At 59.9% G+C, this 17,387-nt stretch overlaps 3 protein-coding genes across 6 annotated transcripts; 2 read left to right on the forward strand and 1 right to left on the reverse strand.

Moving 5' to 3' along the window:
* Positions 1–18: 18 nt before the first annotated feature.
* Positions 19–4,974, reverse strand: NXNL1 (nucleoredoxin like 1). The gene is made up of 3 exons (XM_042802879.1): positions 4,900–4,974; positions 4,366–4,759; positions 19–3,239 (listed from the first exon to the last, which is right to left on the reverse strand). Exons 2-3 carry the CDS (start codon positions 4,686–4,688, stop codon positions 2,942–2,944), a joined length of 621 nt encoding a protein of 206 aa, XP_042658813.1. The 5' UTR covers positions 4,689–4,759; positions 4,900–4,974; the 3' UTR covers positions 19–2,941.
* A 193-nt stretch (positions 4,975–5,167) lies between these two features.
* SLC27A1 (solute carrier family 27 member 1) lies at positions 5,168–14,493 on the forward strand. 2 transcript variants are annotated; one of them, XM_042802875.1, is made up of 12 exons: positions 5,168–5,897; positions 7,993–8,387; positions 9,164–9,325; positions 10,206–10,275; positions 10,377–10,468; positions 10,622–10,731; positions 11,492–11,701; positions 12,007–12,137; positions 12,365–12,502; positions 12,826–12,990; positions 13,417–13,563; positions 14,089–14,201. In XM_042802875.1, exons 1-11 carry the CDS (start codon positions 5,731–5,733, stop codon positions 13,553–13,555), a joined length of 1,779 nt encoding a protein of 592 aa, XP_042658809.1. In that variant the 5' UTR covers positions 5,168–5,730; the 3' UTR covers positions 13,556–13,563; positions 14,089–14,201. The 2 variants fall into 2 exon arrangements, with proteins under 2 accessions (XP_042658809.1, XP_042658808.1); XM_042802874.1 differs by having other exon boundaries at positions 5,171–5,897; positions 12,011–12,137; positions 14,089–14,493.
* A 22-nt stretch (positions 14,494–14,515) lies between these two features.
* PGLS (6-phosphogluconolactonase) lies at positions 14,516–16,941 on the forward strand. Of its 3 annotated transcripts, XM_042802876.1 has the most exons (5): positions 14,516–14,926; positions 15,141–15,248; positions 15,895–15,996; positions 16,356–16,496; positions 16,619–16,941. In XM_042802876.1, exons 1-5 carry the CDS (start codon positions 14,516–14,518, stop codon positions 16,772–16,774), a joined length of 918 nt encoding a protein of 305 aa, XP_042658810.1. In that variant the 3' UTR covers positions 16,775–16,941. The 3 variants fall into 3 exon arrangements, with proteins under 3 accessions (XP_042658810.1, XP_042658811.1, XP_042658812.1); XM_042802877.1 differs by lacking the exon at positions 15,895–15,996; XM_042802878.1 differs by lacking the exon at positions 15,141–15,248.
* The last annotated feature ends 446 nt before the right edge of the window (positions 16,942–17,387 follow it).

Below are 17,387 nucleotides of genomic sequence, written 5' to 3' on the forward strand. Positions count from 1 at the left end.
TATTCATTTTCTAATTCAGTAGAGTAGCAACCGGTATTTTCTGAGAAATGGCTGAAGCAAGTTTTAATTATCAGGTTTCTTTACACCCTTTCCAGCAAATGGAACCCCAGGTTTAGGAAACTGTTTCTTAGCAAGGCTTGGATAGCAAAAACAAGCCCCGAATATCCATATGCAATAGCGCTGCGTTTCCGTATCGGTCTCTCTTATTTACCACAACATTATCTGCAAGTAAAAACGTTGGTCTAGGCGAGGTGTAGAGAGTGTCTTCCATCTCCCTCATTGTCCTACCTCAGCTAAAACACAGACGAGGAAAAAGCCATCACTTCTCCTGAGAAATCGCTCGGTTTATCCAAAATACCGCGTCATCTTGGTATTTGCTGGTGAAACCAGAGAATCGAGCCGTTGCCGGTGGCCCGGTGCGGTCGGGCTCCCGATCTCCGCCGGGCTGCCCCGTGCCTCTGCTGCGGGGAGCGACGCTCCGTGCCGTCTGCGTGGGATGAGTCTGCAACCTCAGACAGGTGTCAGGCTGTGGGGATTTTCCGCATTCCTCTTGGGAGTTGTGAAATTACTCACTTCCCAGGCTATCTAGGGGATCAGAGCCATCCTCCTACCTGGCTTTCATTAACTCTGTGCTGTCTGAAACTTGGGAAGCGTCTCTGTGATTCCACGTGCATCAGTATATTTTTCATTTTTACAGAGCAGCAAGGCCCTTTGTAAAGAGATCGTGTGACGTAGGGAAAAAGGAAAAGCAAGAATTGTGCAACTGTAAGGTAGCATGTTTGGAAAAGTAAATATCTCAGAAATTGATTATTTGCGCTAAAGGGAGCTTAGATACTGCGCTGAGCCTTCAAAGGCCCTTTGTTCTGTGACCTGTAGAAATAAAGAATAAACCTCAGGGGTGAAAGCAGGGCTAAACGTCTCCAGGGCGCTGTGCAGCGCATCCCTCGGGAGGATTTTCACCCCTGATGGAACAGGGGATGGACAAATAAAGTTTGTGGCTGCTCTGTAGGATTTTGCCGCTCCGCGCTCGCGCCCGGGCGCCTGCCTGCCTGCCCGTTTCGCTTTCTTGGCTTCCCAAGTAGTGCAAAGCTTTATTAGAAGATAAAGAGCGGCCCCATCGCCCGCTTTTGTCTCAAGCACACTCCTAAGCATTACGGCTGCTTTTACCGGGGGAAAAAATAACCCAGAAAGTGAAGGCGAGGAACTAGAGCGGTCGATTTTCTTTGTGGCGGCGACGATGTCGGCACAGCAGTGCTGGCAGATTCACTTCCCGCTATTGCTCCGTGTCCCTTCCTCGGCTTGTTGTTCCTTCCCACAACCACCGAGGAAAGGGCGACTTTGGTTTCGAACAGAGGGAAATATGACGGTTAAAAAAAAAAGGGGTAGGGCTGGTAAAAGTCCATGTTTAATATTATTGAACTTTCCGTAAATTCAGGCGGAGAATGTCCTTTTATTGACATCAAAGTTCCATGTGGACGAGAAGAAGCACCTGACTGCCAGTTAATAACAGGCGAAATGTTGCCCTTTGCCTCCCTCCCACTGCCCCAGGTTCCTAATTTGCGATTTATAACTCCTTTTTTAAATACAGGCCTACTGACTGCTGGAAGTTGCCCACGGTAAATGAAATCCCGTGTCGCTAGCGACCATCAGCCAGCACAGCTTCGCTCCTCCAGCAGGTGCGTCGCCTGAAAGCACTTTTGGGGGTTTTTTGTGCCTTTTCACGCAGTGTCTGGTCTGAACACCACAGAGCATCCCTTCTTGTCCTGCCTCAAGCAGAGTCCCTCCCAACCGTTTATTTTATAGGACTTCTCCTCCTTCCCCGTCAAACTTGCTGGGTGAAGAGAGGGAGGATTAAGTGAGAAAACAAGTCGAACAAGCCGGCCCTGCACGGCCTCTCTGTCTGTCTTCAACAGGCGCTTTTCCTTCCCGGATCCAGCAAAGCTTTTAGAAATCCCTCCCTCCCCCCCAGTGGTGCAGTGGAGGTCAGGGGGACCGGTAAAGAGCAAATGAAGGGTCCTCTTCCCCCTTCTCCTGCTTTCCAGACCCCTGGGTTGCAGGAAGCAGGGCGTGTGTGCAGCAGGATTCCCTGCGGGCTCCATAAATGAGATTTTGGGCCGCCGAGCGCCCTTCCCTCTCAGCCGTTCGGCGTCGGCTGCCTACGAATCTGTTGCATTCGGAAGGACGGAGCCGAGCGGTGTTCCGGAGCTCCGGCAGGTTTCCAAGCTGTGGTAGGTTTAGCAGATTTTCCACCCGGGCTGGGACTCGGCTTCCCGGCGGATCGCTGCCGTCGGCAGCAGCAGGTGGCAACCGCGACGAGCAGATAACGCGGGGCGGCTCGCGCTCGGCGGAGCAGGCCGCGGCGGCAGCTGCTGCGCGCCGTCATTCCGCCCATGAAGCCGCCTGCCCCTCCGCGGGATTTGTCCCAAATGTAGATTTTCAGCAGCGTAACGTGAGCGGCGACGTGGGAGGTTGCTCGCGGCTTGCTCGCTTGGCGCGTGGGTGCCCGTCTCCTAAAAAAACCCTTCACGGGCTTCTCGTGGGGATGGCGTTCCTGTCTCCGAGCCTCCGGAGCAGCGCCCGGCCAGGCCACAGGGTGTTTTAATGCCATTCCCATTTTTAAGACTGTTTAGCGAGTCAGTCACTGAACGCTGGTCTCCAGCAGTTACTTTTCTTCTCACTTTTTTTGGTAAATAAATGACAAAGGTGCCACTGGGAGGTTTCTCTTACACTAGGTCCTAGGGTGATAAAAAGGAAACGCCATTCAGTCAGGGTTGGAATTGTTTCATTACGCTGACCACTTTTCCAGACAGGGAAAGCCGTGGGTGGGAGCAGAGCACGTCTGATTTCAAACAGTTCACCTTTTGGAAAACTAACGTGATTTTAGTGGATTTCTACGACACGGCCGGACGTTGCTGTTCTGGAGTGTCAGCCCCCTGAGCCCCTACGGGGCCTCTTCACCTTCCTCTTTCCTTTCCTCGTTCTCCGCCCCCGTCTTCTTGTCCAGCCGGTACTTGAGGCGGCGGATGGGGTCGGTGATGCTTCTCGTCGTCCAGTCCTCAAAATCCTCCGCCAAGAGAAAATTTCGGTCCACCAGCTCGGCCGCCTCCTGCCAGTTCCGGAAGCAAGCGGGACCCACGCGCCGGATCTCTTCCACGGCGTTTCCCACGATGACCTCCCCGTTCGGCTTCAGCACCACCACGGCCGGCACCTCGGACACGGCAAACCGCAGCTCCAGCTCCCTGCAAGGCAAAACGGGCGAAAAAAACCTCAGATTGGGAAGGGGGGTAGCGCTCCTCGGCCTCGCCGCTCCTCACCCCCACCGTCCCGTAGGATTCCTGCGGCTGTCCTCGTACGGACGGAGCTCGTTTGGCCGTCGCTGCTAATTAGAGCCCGATGCGGATCTCTGCGGGGCTGGAAAAAGGGGGAGGGGGGTTTGGGCGTGCGGGACGGCTGCTGGGACCTGGTTCACACCAGCAGCGGTGAAACAGCAGCAGGACGTTTGAAATTTTCACGTGCTCCCGCAAAAGGGGCCGGGAGTAATTCTCGGTATTAATTGCAGGTCGTTCTGTCACTAATGAGGTTACGGTAAATGCGCAAGTGCCCCCAATCCGCCCGGCTGCAGGCGCCCCTCAAGCGCTGCGGCGCGCCGGCTGACGCGTCTTTGAGCGTTATAAATAGTGCGTTATGAAATCGGAATACCAAGATAGCGGCAAAAAGCGAGATGGAAGGAAGAGGCAATATTTTTGCTTTATAAATCGACGCGGCCAAAGAGCTTTCCTGGGTTTTTTATCCATTAACGCACCACACTGACTGCTGCAGCGGGGATCGAATGTGAGGGAAAACATCTGGAAAATACCCAAATGTCCGTGCACCTAAATATCTGATCATCTGGATATCTGATTATCTAAATATCTGAATATCTGACACACGGACTATCTGATTATCAGACTATCTGAATATCTGACTCTGTATATCTAAATACCTGACTATCAGGCTATCTGATTATCAAACTATATGAATATCCGACTATCTGAATACAGAAATATCGGAATATCTGACTGAACATCTAAGTATCTGAATATCTAAATATCTGACTCTATAAATATTGGAATATCAGAATATCTGTCTAAATACCTGAATATCTGACTATCTGAATATCTAAATATCTGAATATCTGACTGACTGACTATCTAAATATCTGACTCTATAAATATTGGAGTATCAGAATATCTGACTGTCTAAATACCTGACTACCTGACTATCTCTCTGTCTGACTCTCTGACTCTCGGGATATCGGACCTCCCGTCTCTGGGACTCTCTGGAGGTGCCGGGGGGGCCGCTGCGGCGTGGGGTGCCCCCCGCTACCTTTGGAAGGTGTCCCCGAAGGGCAGGGCCAGCCAGCGCTTCGGCATGCTCCTCAGGAACGCGCTCTGCTGCCGCCGGCTCTCGTCGCGGGACGCGTACACCAGCACCAGCTGGGCGGCTCGTTCCACGTAAAACTCGTCGGTCAACCGCACGAAGAAATCCTTGAGGAGCGGGGAGAACTGCCGGCACCGCGGGCACTGCCCCGACCCGAAGTAGAGCAGCAGCACCTTGTTCTCCAGCGCCCGGCCCAGCTCCCGCTCCGTTTCCACCTCGTCCCGTCCCCGGTTGGCCACCAGGATCTTCCCGGCGAAGAGGGCGGCCATGGGCGGCCAAGGGCTGCGAACCGCCGGGATCGGGCTGCGGATCCCCCCGGATCCCCGCGGATCCCCCTGGATCCCCGACAGATCGGACCCCCCTGGATCCCCGACGGATCCCCGCAGATCCCCGCGGATCCCCGACGGATCCCCGCGGATCCCCAACGGATCGGACCCCCCTGGATCCCCGCGGATCCCCGCGGATCCCCCTGGATCCCCCCGGATCCCCGACTGATCCCCCCAGCTCCGCGGCTGCCGCCGGTCCCGGCCGTCCACGATCCCGGAGTCCCTGGAGCATCCGGTAATCGGCTTAAACAGAGAGGGCGGTGCCTGGGGGCGGTGCCGGTCCCGAGTGGGGAGGGGGGGGGAAATGTGGGTAGTGCCGGTCCCGGGCCGTGGGAACACGGGGATGTCGGTCCTGAGTGGTGCCGGTGCCGTGGAGAGTTGGGTGTGCGGGGGGAGCTGTGGGAACACGGTGGTTGTGTGGGTCCTGGGGCTGGGGGTCCCCGGGTGTTCATGTCCCGGGGCCGTGGGGTCCCTGGGTGTTCGTGTCCCGGGTCCGTGGGGTCCCCGGGTGTTCGTGTCCTGGGGCCATGGGGTCCCCGCGTGTTCGTGTCCCGGGGCCGTGGGGTCCCCGGGTGTTCGTGTCTCGGGGCCGGGTATCCCCGGGTGTTCGCGTTCCGGCCCGTGCGGTCCCCGAGTGTTCGTGTCCGTCGCAGCGCCGGTCCCGGTCCCGGGGTAACGTGGGCGGTGCCGGCACGCACACGCGCGGCGGCTCCCGGGGCGGGCAGAGACACCCCCGCTCCCCGCGCCCCTCCGCCTCGCCCAATCCGAGCCCGGCAGCCTCACCCTCGCCCAATCGCCTCTCGCCTTTCGCGCAGTCCCCGCCTCCCGGGGGGGCGGGCCCGAGCCCGAGGCGGCGGCCGCGGCGGGAGCGGGAGCTGCCGGCGCCGCTCGGGTGTCGGGGCCGGGGGAGCCCCGCAGCCCCCAGACCCCCCCGCAGCCCCCAGACCCCCCCGCAGCCCCCAGACCCCCCCCGGCCCCCCGCAGCATGCGCCCCGCGGGGGTCTGCGCCGCCTCCCTCGGCTCCCTGGGGCTGCTGCGCTTCCTCGGCGCCCCCTGGTCCTGGAGCTTGGCCGCGACGCTCGGCGTCTGCCTGGGCAGCGGGGGATGGCGGCTGCTGCGGCTGCTCTTCCGGACGGCGCCGCGGGACCTCTTGTAAGTGCCGCTCCCGGGCCCCCCCCGGGTCCTCCGGCCCCCCCCGGGGTCCCTCCGGCCCCCCCCGGGGTCCCTCGGGCTTCTCTCGGGACCCGGCCGGCCTCCCTGGGACCCCCCCGACCTCTCTCGGCTTTCCCCCGGGGTCCCTCCGGCCTCCCCGGGACCCTCCCAGGCTTCTCCCGGGGTCCCTCCGGCTCCTCCCAGGACACCCCCCCCCCCCGCAGCTGCCCCCAGCCCCACGCGTGAAGGGTTGAGGGCCTTTGCTAAGCTGCATTCGCCGCCTTTAAACCTGACCCACGCCGCGTTTGAACGGAGCTGGGGAAGGCTCAGCCCCCGAGGGAGCGAGCCCAGGGGCGTGGGGTGCTCGCCACGGGTCACCCGTGGGGTGACACCAGCCGCCACACACACACACACACCCCCCCCCCCGAGCTTCAGGAGAGGGTAGAGCCCCCAGCACACCGGGAGGCTGAGCGAGGGGCTTGCCGTGAGTCTCCGGCAGCTTCCCCATCTCCCGGGGGGCCCGTCGCCGCCGTCGCATCTCGGGCCGCGGCGAGGATCTGCTTTTCTCGCAAAGGGTTTAATTTGGAGCCCCTGCGGCCGCCAGCTTCGCCGCGCCTGGACGAGCTGCTTCCTCCCCGCTGCCTGGCAAAGCTGGGAATAACAGCAGAAAATAAACCGGGCAGAATAAAACCCTTTAAGTATCTGGAAAGCGCAGCTCAGCCCTGAAAAGGCTCCTCTGTTCTGTGCTTGGCACGGCGCGGCGTAAGGTCCCGGTGAAAGCCCAGCGCGGCCCCACCGTTGCCAGCAGCTTGTTTCTGAAGCGCTCCCTTCCCCCCCGCGCCCGTTACCGGGCTCCCGGAGTGCTAATATTAAATAACCTTTGGCGTTGCTGGGGATTCTTCCAAACCCTGGCGGCACAGCAATTTCTGATTTTAATGGTGGAAAAATACCGCCTCCATCTCCCTCCCTCCGGGCAGGAAACGAGATCCGTGACGTTCACCCAGACCTGCCGCCCTCGTTTTGGTGGCAGCGCTGCCGCAGCGTGCTTTAATAAATTAGCACCGGTCGCCAAAGCCAGGGAGCCAGCGCGCCCCTAAAGATAGCTTCTTCCAGGGCATCATGAGACAGTTGAAGTTCAGACAACAACTTCTGCTGCCATCCGGCTTCAGCCGCGTCGAGGTTTGACTCGCAGCTGCTGCCTTGGAGACTTAAAACGATTATGTAAATTACTGAAGAAGGAAAAAAAAAAAAAAAAGCCCCATGAGAGCAGACTGGTTCGTTTCTATCGAGCAGTTGCTCTTTGCGGTATCACATATCCACAGAGGCAGCAGTTCTTTTCTTGATAAGGCCCCACCACCTCTGAAGGAGCTTGCCATCCAAGAACTATTCTTATTAAAATCTAACGCTTCTGCCTGGCAGTAATTAGCCAGCCTCGCTTCCTGTCGTCCCCGGACTGCGCCCGACACTGCCTCACAGGAAAACGCGCCTGCGAGCGACGCGCCGGCGGTTCTCCCGTTTTGTGGGTGAAAGGGGAAGCCTTTGGCTTCGTTTTTTTGAAGCTGAGGCCACGTGTTGTTTTCAAAGGGTCAGGCTGTCTTTGTCGCTTAAAGACTTTGGGATCCTGGGGGGTCAAACTGCACAAAATAGCCCGAAGACGCTGCAAACTGTCCTGGCGAGAAACGCTCCTCGTGTGAAGTACGTTTGCTTCGTTTCTAGGTGAAAGCAACGGTTGCCAAGTCCTTTTTTTTTTTTTTTTTTTTTAATAGGGTGGTAGGCTCCATTAAAAAATGTAATTTACCCTCTTTAATATTTCCAGTGGGCTTGTTTGAATCTGTATCGCTGTGAAGATGGATTCTCTGTGTCTTATAGCGTGGCAAGTACCAGACCAGCGGCTGCACGCTCTTTACTTGCCCGATTGTGTAAAACAGTTGTCATCTTCCGTAGAGCAGCACTGAATAAAAACCCCAGTTGCAGGGGAACGCGACAGCGGGCTGCCGGTGGGACGCTCGTGCGGGTTACGCGCGTCCTGCCCGCATCCCTCCCAGTTCAGAAATTCTGCTGGAAATGAAGTTGTCGTGCTCTTTCTTTGCTGCAGCGGCCTCTTGGTGCTGTTACGAGTCAAGTACAATTTGCGAAGGCACCAAAAAGCCAAAAGCACCGTCCCCAAGATGTTCCAGGACGTGGTCCGCAGGCACCCCGAGAAAGTGGCCCTGATTTACGAAGCCACCGGCGAGCAGTGGACCTTCAGGAGGCTGGATGAGTACTCCAACGCCGTGGCTAACTACTTCTACCAGCAAGGTTTCCGCCTGGGGGACGTCATTGCGATCTTCATGGAGAGCCGCCCTGAATTCGTCGGCCTCTGGCTGGGGATGGCAAAAATCGGCATCGAGGCGGCTCTGATCAACTTCAATCTGCGCTTGGATTCTCTGGTTTACTGCGTGACGACTTCGGGGGCGAAAGCCGTGATCTTCGGAGGGGAGCTGTCAGCAGGTGAGACCCTCGGGTGTCCGCGCGCCTTAGCCGCTCCTGGATGAGGCAGCGATCGAGCCAAGGGAGACCAGAAAGGCCGCTGGCCGAATGAAAAGCCAGGGGAGGGGGTAAATCTGGTTGCAAAAGGCTGAAGCGCTCTGTGAGCGCCGGAGGCGGAGCGCGGCGCCTGGAGCGGAGCGGTGGGGAGCTCGGTTTCATCCGCCGGCACCTCCCCGATTTCCTGGCGCCCCACTCAGCTCGCTGGTTTGCTCCTGTCAGATCTGGCAGAGCTGCGTCGGGAGCCTCCTGCTTCCCCGAGAAGTGGCGTGGCTTTCTGCCGCGAGGCCCGTTTTTCTCTTTTTTTTTTTTTGTGTTGACACTCTTTGCCTCATGGCGCGCTTTCTGCCACCGGGTAAGTTTCTCGGTGGATGTCGTTTTTAAATGCAGCCCGGCTTCTCTGAGGAACTCCTCCGATGGTCACTGCCAGGTCTGGCGGTTTTTTATTCCGAATCATCTCCTCGGAACCATTCGAGACCATCCGAAGATCATGGTGTGGGCACGGGGGAGAGGAAATTCCACGGGTTATTTTTTTGGTAGGGCCTTTACTGGGCGCGGGTCGGTCCGACCGCACCGATGCGGACGTCGTCTGGACGGGTGTGACGTAACTATCGCAAAAGAGTCCCCAGTCCTCCAGGTCCCTCTCCGGTTTTGGGGCACGATAAGATGTCACACGGGTTATTTTTGCCGGCGCCTAGAGCGTTATGTTTGTTGCACAAGCGCCTCGCGTTGTCTTGCAGCAATATCCGAAGTGAACGGGATGTTGGGGAAGAACATGGTCAAATTCTGCTCCGGTGACTACAGCCCGGGTGTCGTTCCTGCGGAGGCCAGGCACCTCGATCCTCTCCTGAGCGCCGCCTCGAGGTCACCCCCGACTCAGATTCCAGTCAAAGGCTTGGATGGTGATTTTAGCGACGATTTCTACTTCTCCACGTGACGTGTGTGGGAGCTGGGCTACGTGACAGTGAAACAAGGAAACTAAGCAAGATGGAGGGATTAAATCAACCTGGTTTGGGCTCACAAATAGAAGAAAGGAGGAAAAAAAAAAAAAAAAAAATCCTGGTTGCAGGGTGCTCTGGGTTAAGTTTCTCACTGCCTGAGACTCCCAAGCTTTAGGTGACTTTTGGCACCCGAGGGAGGGAGCTGGGTGCCTCCCCAAGGACACCCCTCCCGCGGGTGGGAAGCGGCCGGTGGGCCGGGACCGGCCCCGAGCGTCGCTGGCCCTGCAGATCTGGGGGTTCAACAGCCCCTGTCACTCTCCCCACAGCTCACTCCTCTATAAATAAAACCTCTCCTCGCCTCTGGGTGGGGTGGGGACTCGGGAGAGGGCGACGCTGACTGGCCTCCAGGCTGCATTTCGTCCTTTAGACAATTAAGAGCATCAGAGATCCCTGAGACTCCACTTTGGTACTTTGTTTACAGCAGGAGGAATGATGCTGTTAAGAGGTTTTTTCCTTTAAATTACATTTTTAAATCGCAGAGTTAGATACCTGCCCTAGTGTCAGGCACACCTTTCTTCTCGATGGGTTCGGAATTAGTGCCTGACCTGGAGAGCCAGTCTAGTCCCGGGACAACTTGCACACGTGTGGACAGGTCGTGTCCCCAGGGCTCTGCCAACCCTTCGTTCCCGGGTCGGCTGGGGGGGACGACGCGCGGACTCTCTTCGCTCTCCCCGTTTCACGGCCGCTCCAACGCGACCGAACCCCGAAACGGGAACCGAACCCCGTGGGGATTTCCTGGGGCGGTTGAGAACAGTCTGTCTGACGCCTCTTCCCCTTCCAGACCGGCTCTTCTATATCTACACGTCGGGAACCACGGGAATGCCCAAGGCTGCCATCGTGGTGCACAGCAGGTGAGGACGCGGGGGGCTCTCCCCTCCCGAGGCGCCTTTGGCGTCGCGAAACCCCGAGCGTCACCCGTCCCGCTCGCTCGGCGCGCGCCGCGTCCTTGCAGGTATTACCGCATCGCTGCCTTTGGTTACTACGCCTACAAAATGCGGCCGGAGGACGTCCTCTACAACTGCCTCCCCCTCTACCATTCCGCAGGTGAGTCTCCTCCTCCCCTTCCTCTTTCTCCTCCTCCTCCTCCTCCTCCTCCCCGGCCAGGCGTTGGCCTCCCCCCGCCCGCTCCCTGGCGTGGCCGTGTGAGCGAACGCTCCCCGGCCGGCCGGAGCCACCCCCGGGGTCCCCGTTTTCCAGGTAACATCATGGGAGTGGGGCAGTGCCTAATCCACGGCCTCACCGTGGTGATCAGGAGGAAGTTCTCGGCCAGTCGCTTCTGGGACGACTGCACGAAGTACAGATGCACGGTGAGGGCTCTGCCGGCCGCTGCCTTTACGCCGGGTTCACCGCTTCGTTATCGCTGGCCCCGCTAATTGCCCGGCCCGTGGCGGGGGTCGGGGTGCCTGCGCCGCGGCGCCTTCGAAGCGCCGGTGCCGCTTTAGGCACGCGGGACTTGAGGAAAGGTCTCTCGTCCATCTCCCGCTTCCTCTTCGCGCGCTCGTCGAGTCCGGCTTTTGGAACACCACCTTGCGTCCCTCACTGTCGCAGCAAAGCTCTGCCAGGATTTATCCGCGCTGGGAATCTCCGGGGAGGAATTCTCGTGCCAGTTCGTGGCCAATAAGCATCTAGTTGCGTTTGTGTCAACGTTACCTTCTAATTTCAGCAGCTCCTTCCCCTCCCGGGTGTTTGTCTTGCCCTTCCCCCAGCAGCAGTATTTATAGCTGGTAATTGGATCTTCACTCCGGGCCAAGCTGTTAGTTTACGATCAATCACTCGTTCCCCTCGTCTTTCTAGAGGTCTTTCAGTGCCCCCATTAAAGCACGAGGGTTTTTCTTTATCTTTCTTCACACTGAGGGGTCCCTCCCGTGCTCTAACTTTTAGTTTTGCCTATTTTTTCGTGCCAAGAAACCCCAGCTTGAACTTGCGACCGCGCGCGGTTTGTTAAAATGCCCGACGTGTCGAGTTCCACGAGGTTCGCCGACGCCTGTGGCCTCGTGGGCGGCTTTTTCCAGGGCGCTGTAAGGGCCGCCCGAAGCCTGAGCTGTGTTTTTGTGTTTACTGCTTCAGATTATTCAGTATATCGGGGAAATCTGCAGGTATCTTCTGAATCAGCCGGTCCGAGAGTCAGAAAGCCACCACTGCGTGCGGCTGGCGGTGGGCAATGGTTTGAGACCCACCATATGGGAGGAGTTCACAAAGCGCTTCCGAATTAAGCAGATCGGGGAGTTCTATGGGGCCACGGAGTGCAACTGCAGCGTCGCCAACCTGGACGGGAAGGTGAGGAGGGCGAGAGCCCGCGGCGGCCGGGAGGGCCGCCCAAAAAGGAGGAAAAAAAAGCTCTGCCGGCTTCTCTGCGCCCTCCCCGTCCTCCTGCGGGGGACGGCCGGGAGCAAAACTGGTCACTGGGGGTGGCACGTGCGAAAAACTTGGGAAAAAATCTTCTGTTTCCCTGTTAAATGGGAAGGGGGGAAAGATTAGAGGAAGCGGTAACGCAAAACCCAAGCTGTTCCCTTCAGCCTTTTGGGGGTTTTTTGTTTGTTTGGTTGTTTTTTTTGTTTGTTTTTTTTTTTTCCTGTCTTTTGGAAGGTCGGTGCCTGCGGCTTCAACAGTCGGATTTTGCCCAACGTGTATCCCATTCGCTTGGTGAAGGTCAACGAGGACACGATGGAGCTGATCCGGGATTCCGGGGGGCTGTGTATCCCCTGCCGCCCAGGTGAGCCTTGACAAACCAACGGCAGTGGTTTGCTTTTAAAAAAAAATAAAAAAAAATAATAAGCTCTGGCTGATTTAAGGGGTTTTTAGTGTCGCGTACGGGCTTTCGCTTCCAGTTCTGTCCTTCTGAGATGGATCAGTCCAGCAGCTGAACATCTCTCCCTGCGCCCGACGTTTGGCTTGTCGTGAGGCGCCCGCGTCACCTTGCGTTGACCCCGTTTCCCGCAGGAGAGCCGGGGCTGCTCGTCGGTCAGATCAACCAGCAGGACCCCCTGCGCCGCTTCGACGGCTACGTCAGCGAGAGCGCCACCACCAAGAAGATCGCTTACAACGTGCTGCGGAAGGGGGACCAGGCGTACCTCTCAGGTACCGTCGGCGCGGGTTGCGGACGTTCTTCCTGCAAAGGTGGCCTCGAAAAGCCTAAATCTGGGAATTTTTTTTACGAGGAGTCGGTGCGATTTTAAAGGTCTTTTCCAACCCGTTTGATTCTAGGAGCAGAGGCGTTAAGTGTTTTGAAGTTGGCAGCTCCTGAGCCGCTCTGGTTTTAGTAAAAAAAATTAACATTTCAGAGAGGGAGAGGTTTTTTTTTTTTCGCGCAGAAGAGCGGGACAGCGAGCAGGGGGATTTCAGGCACCCCGCGCGCTCAGCAGGCGAGTGCCGAGGTGGGTTTCGGTGTCTCCCCCGCCCAGGAGATGTGCTGGTGATGGACGAGCTCGGGTACATGTACTTCAAAGACCGGAGCGGGGACACCTTCCGCTGGCGAGGAGAGAACGTCTCTACCACCGAGGTGGAAGGAACGTTGAGTCACATCCTCAACCAGACGGACGTTGCGGTGTACGGGGTGGAAGTACCAGGTAAAACGCCGCGTCGGAGCTCTCAGGGTTTAGGGAAAGGTTACCGGCTCGGTGTCGGAAATCGGCCGCCTGCAGAGGCACCCAGAAATGAAAAGCTAGGACAGAGCCCCACAGCGGAGTTTGCCGCTTTGGTTCCGAGCCGCAGAAACGACCGGCGAGCCGGCGGCGGGATCTGTATTCGTGGCTGATAAAGGGAAGGTTTGTCTGAGCCTTGCGGCAGCTCCTGGGTGCGCAGGACCGGGGCGCGGGGGGCTGAGGAGACGCAGAAAAAAAAAGGATTTGGACGAGTTGAGGGGCCGCAGCGGCAGCGGGCTGGGAGCCTCTGGGATTGAACTGGATTTTCCTCAGCACCTTCGCCGCGGGGAGGAAACGCCGGCGCCTGCCCAACGTGTGTCCCCCCCCCATGGCTTCTGCTCTTCGTTGCAGGGGTGGAGGGCAAGGCGGGGATGGCGGCGATCGCGGACCCCAAGGCCAAAGTCAACCCCAACGTCCTGTACCAGGAGCTGCAGAAGGTGCTGCCGCCCTACGCCCGGCCCGTCTTCCTCCGGCTCCTGCCCCAGGTTGACACCACAGGTATCGGCGACCCTTCGGATCCCCGGGGGAGCTCTGGACGCGTTTCCACCCGCTCCGGGGTGAAAAAACTCCCCGGCTCGGAGCGCGGCGGGCGCAGAAGCACCGCCAGTAAAACCCACTGATTTTTAGTTAAAAACAAGAAACCAGCCAGTTCCAGGCCCCGTAGCAAAGCCCCCCCTGTCCACACAGGAGCACGAACCGTTGCCTTTCCCGGTGCGGTTTAACAGCCGACTCAGCTGCTGCATTTTCTGGAAATTTTTGATTTCCCAGGAATTTTACCGGGTCCTTTCACCAGCCCGTGCCTCAGGAGAGGTAAAAATGCCGCGAGGTTGCTGTAGGATCCCCGGGAGCGCTCGGGACCCTTAACGAGCTCCGAGTTGCTCAAATCCTGAGGCAAAACTGAATTAATTAGAGACGAAATGCCACTCGTGATGTTTCCTTCTCGCTCCGACGCTTGAGCAAGCTTTGTGTTGCAAAGTATTTTGAATTTTTTTTTTTTTTTTTTTCCCCTTTCTCTTTTTGAAGGTACATTTAAGATTCAGAAAACCCGCTTACAGAGGGAAGGGTTCGACCCCCACCAAACCTCGGATCGCTTGTATTTTTTGGATCTCAAGTTGGGAAGATACGTTCCTCTGGACGAATGCCTTTACGAAAGGATTTGTGCCGGAAAAGCCGCTTTATGATCCGCGCGGCTTCGGCCTTTTTGAGGAAGCCGATGACTAACGGGCGGGCGGGCGCTGGATTCCCGCGCCGTTCCCCCGCCGAGCGCATTAACCCCCCTTAGAGAGTATTTTTGTAGCCGCTCCCCGCCCGGGGAGGGGGGCGATGGCGATATTTATTCACGGAGCTACCTGTGCCCCGCGCGGCGGGGGGCGCTTCCCAGCTCCCTCGCTGAACGTGACTTAACCAATTTAGCCGATTTTTAACCTCGCTTGGGTTCGGTGGCGTGTTAATGACGCGCGGGGAGCGGAGGGAGGTGCGGGCCCGGCTGCCCGGGGGGGGGGTCGGCCCGCTCCCGCCTCCCGCCCTGCGCCAGGCCGCGGCTCGGCGGGGCAGGCCTAGGCCGCGGGTTGCCAGGCAACGCCTGCGGCGCGTCACTTCCGCCGCCATGGCCGCCGCCGTGTCGGTGTTCCCGTCGCCGCGGGAGCTGGGCCCGGCGCTGGCGGGGCTGGTGGCCGAGCGGGCGGCGGCGGCCGGGCCCCGGTTCGCGCTGGGGCTGTCCGGGGGGAGCCTGGTGGGGCTGCTGGCCCGGGACCTGCCCCCCGCCGCCGCCGCCGCCGGCCCGGCCCGGTGGCTCCTCGCCGTTTGTGACGAGCGGTTGGTGCCGCGGGAGCACCCGGACAGCACCGCCGGGGCCTACGAGGTGAGCGGGGCCGCCCCGGGGCCGCCCCCCGACACCCCCCCCCCCGCCCCGGGGCCGCCCCCCGACACCCCCCCCCGCCCCGGGGCCGCCCCCTGACACCCCCCCCCCCGCCCCGGGGCCTCCCCCTGACACCCCCCCCCCCGCCCCGGGGCCGCCCCCCGACACCCCCCCCCCCGCCCCGGGGCCTCCCCCTGACACCCCCCGCTCGCCCCAGGCCCAGCTGCTGCCGCGGCTGCTCGCCCCGGGGCCGCTCCTGCTCGCCCCCCGCCCGGGGCTGCCGCCCGCCGCCGCCGCCGAGGAGTACGCCGCGCAGCTGCGCCAGGTACCGGCCCACGGGGGAGCGTGTCCGCTGGCCCCCACGGGAGAGCGTGACCCGCACCCGCCCCTCCCCAGGCCCCACAGAAGAACGTGCCCACGGCCCCCACGGCAGAGCGTGTCCTCAGCCCCCACGGGAGATCGTGTCCTGCCCCACGGAAGAGCGTGTCTCTGGCCCCCACGGGAGCGCGTTCCCACCCCACGGCAGAGCGTGTCCTGCCCCACAGCCAAGCATATCCGCACCCCACGGCATAGCATATCTGCGGCCCCACGGGAGCACATCCCCCCGGCCCCACGGGAGCACATCCCCCCGGCCCCACGGGAGCACATCCCCCGGCCCCACGGGAGCACATCCCCCCGGCCCCATGGGAGCTCGTGTCCCGGCCCCACGGAGCACATCCCCCCGGCCCCACGGGAGCACATCCCACGGGAGCACATCCCCCCGGCCCCACGGAGCACATCCCCCCGGCCCCACGGGAGCACATCCCCCCGGCCCCACGGAGCACATCCCCCCGGCCCCACGGGGGCACATCCCCCGGGCCCCACGGGAGCACATCCCCCGGCTCCACGGGAGCACATCCCCTGGCCCCACGGGAGCTCGTGTCCCGGCCCCACGGGAGCTCGTGTCCCGCCCTCCCGCCGTGTCCCCGCAGGCGCTGCCGGGCCCGGCCGTGCCCGAGTTCGATTTGCTGCTGCTGGGGGTGGGCCCGGACGGACACACGTGTTCACTCTTCCCCGGCCACGCCCTGCTCCAGGTGGGTCCCACGCGTGACCGTGGGGGGGCGCGACGTGTCGTGTGTCCCCCCCCCCGTGTTTACAGCGGGGACGGGTTCAGGTGTGGGGGGGTGGTAGTTTGAGGGGTAAAAATGAGGCGAGAAAAAAAGCTGTTGGGGGAGGAGAAAAACCAAAAAGCTGGTGGGGTTGGTCCGGCCCCGGGTGGTTTAATTTCTCCGGGTTTGGGGAACTTTGGGCAGGAGCAATGAAAAAGGAGAGGGGGAAGGGCTGCGAACCCCCGCGGCCATCGCTGTGCTTTGGGCGGGTTTTTGTGTGTGTTTGGTTTTTCTCCCTTTTTGTACCTTTTTTTTTTTTTCTTTCGTTCCCTTCGCTTCGCCAGGAGAAGGAGAAGATAGTCGCCGCCATCACGGACTCGCCGAAGCCGCCGGCGGAGCGGGTGACGCTGACCCTGCCCGTGCTGAACGCCGCGCGGACGGTCGTCTTCGTGGCTACGGGGGAGAACAAAGCCACCGTTTTAAAGGTTTGGACCCAAACTGGTTGTTTTTCTTAACAAAAAAACCCCAACATTTTCAAGGAGGGAGCGGCTGCGGGCGGCCGCCGCGGCGTCCGGCCCGGCTGAGCAGCCCCCCTCTCTCCCCACAGCGAATTTTGGAAGGCGACGAGGAGGATCCGCTCCCCGCGGCGCGCGTGCGGCCGCGCTCGGGGCGGCTGCGCTGGCTCCTGGACGAGGCGGCGGCCAAGGAGCTGACGGGGCCGGTGGAGAGACACCCCGGCGGGGCGGCGGGACGCGGCCGCTGAGGCCCTGCCGTGCGGAGCGTGCCGGGATTCTGGGGGTTTATCCCCCCTTTTTTTTTTTTTTTTTTTTTTGTGTTTCCATCTCTCTGGACCAAACGCTGCTTTGCCGAACGTGGATTTCCCCCGCGGTTCGTTCCGGTCGCTGCGTTATTAAATACATTTTCAGGTTTTCCCCTGGTAATTTTTTCCGCGCCTTCCTGCCCGGTTTCTCCCCGCGCCGTGCGGCCATTTCAGCTCCCAGCAGCGGGAAGGGGGACGGTGTCCCCGCGCCGGGTGAAGAACCGAGTCAGAAAAACCTTCTATGCCCTAACGCAGCGCTTCCCTGCTAGACCTGGGATAAAAAAAAAAAAAAACAAACCAGGAATTGGGGGTTTTTGCGCTGGATGTGGGTATTTACAGGTGTGGGCAGGGCTGGGGGGATCCGAAACCGCGCGGTGGGAAACGGTCGCGCAGCCGCCGCTGCCAAAAGCTTTTTCCGTCCGGCTTCGCGGCTCTTTCTAACCTCTCCCCCCCTCGATTTTCTTCTCGTAAGAAACATTCGGGCTCTCTGGCCGGCCCGGGGGTTCGCTGCGAGCGCTGTTTCTGCTCGGCGGTTCCTGTTTCTACGTCCCGCGGG

The sequence above is a fragment of the Tyto alba genome, unplaced genomic scaffold (genome assembly GCF_018691265.1).
Source record: "Tyto alba isolate M040663 unplaced genomic scaffold, T.alba_DEE_v4.0 Super-Scaffold_4, whole genome shotgun sequence".
NCBI classification, from domain to species: domain Eukaryota; kingdom Metazoa; phylum Chordata; class Aves; order Strigiformes; family Tytonidae; genus Tyto; species Tyto alba.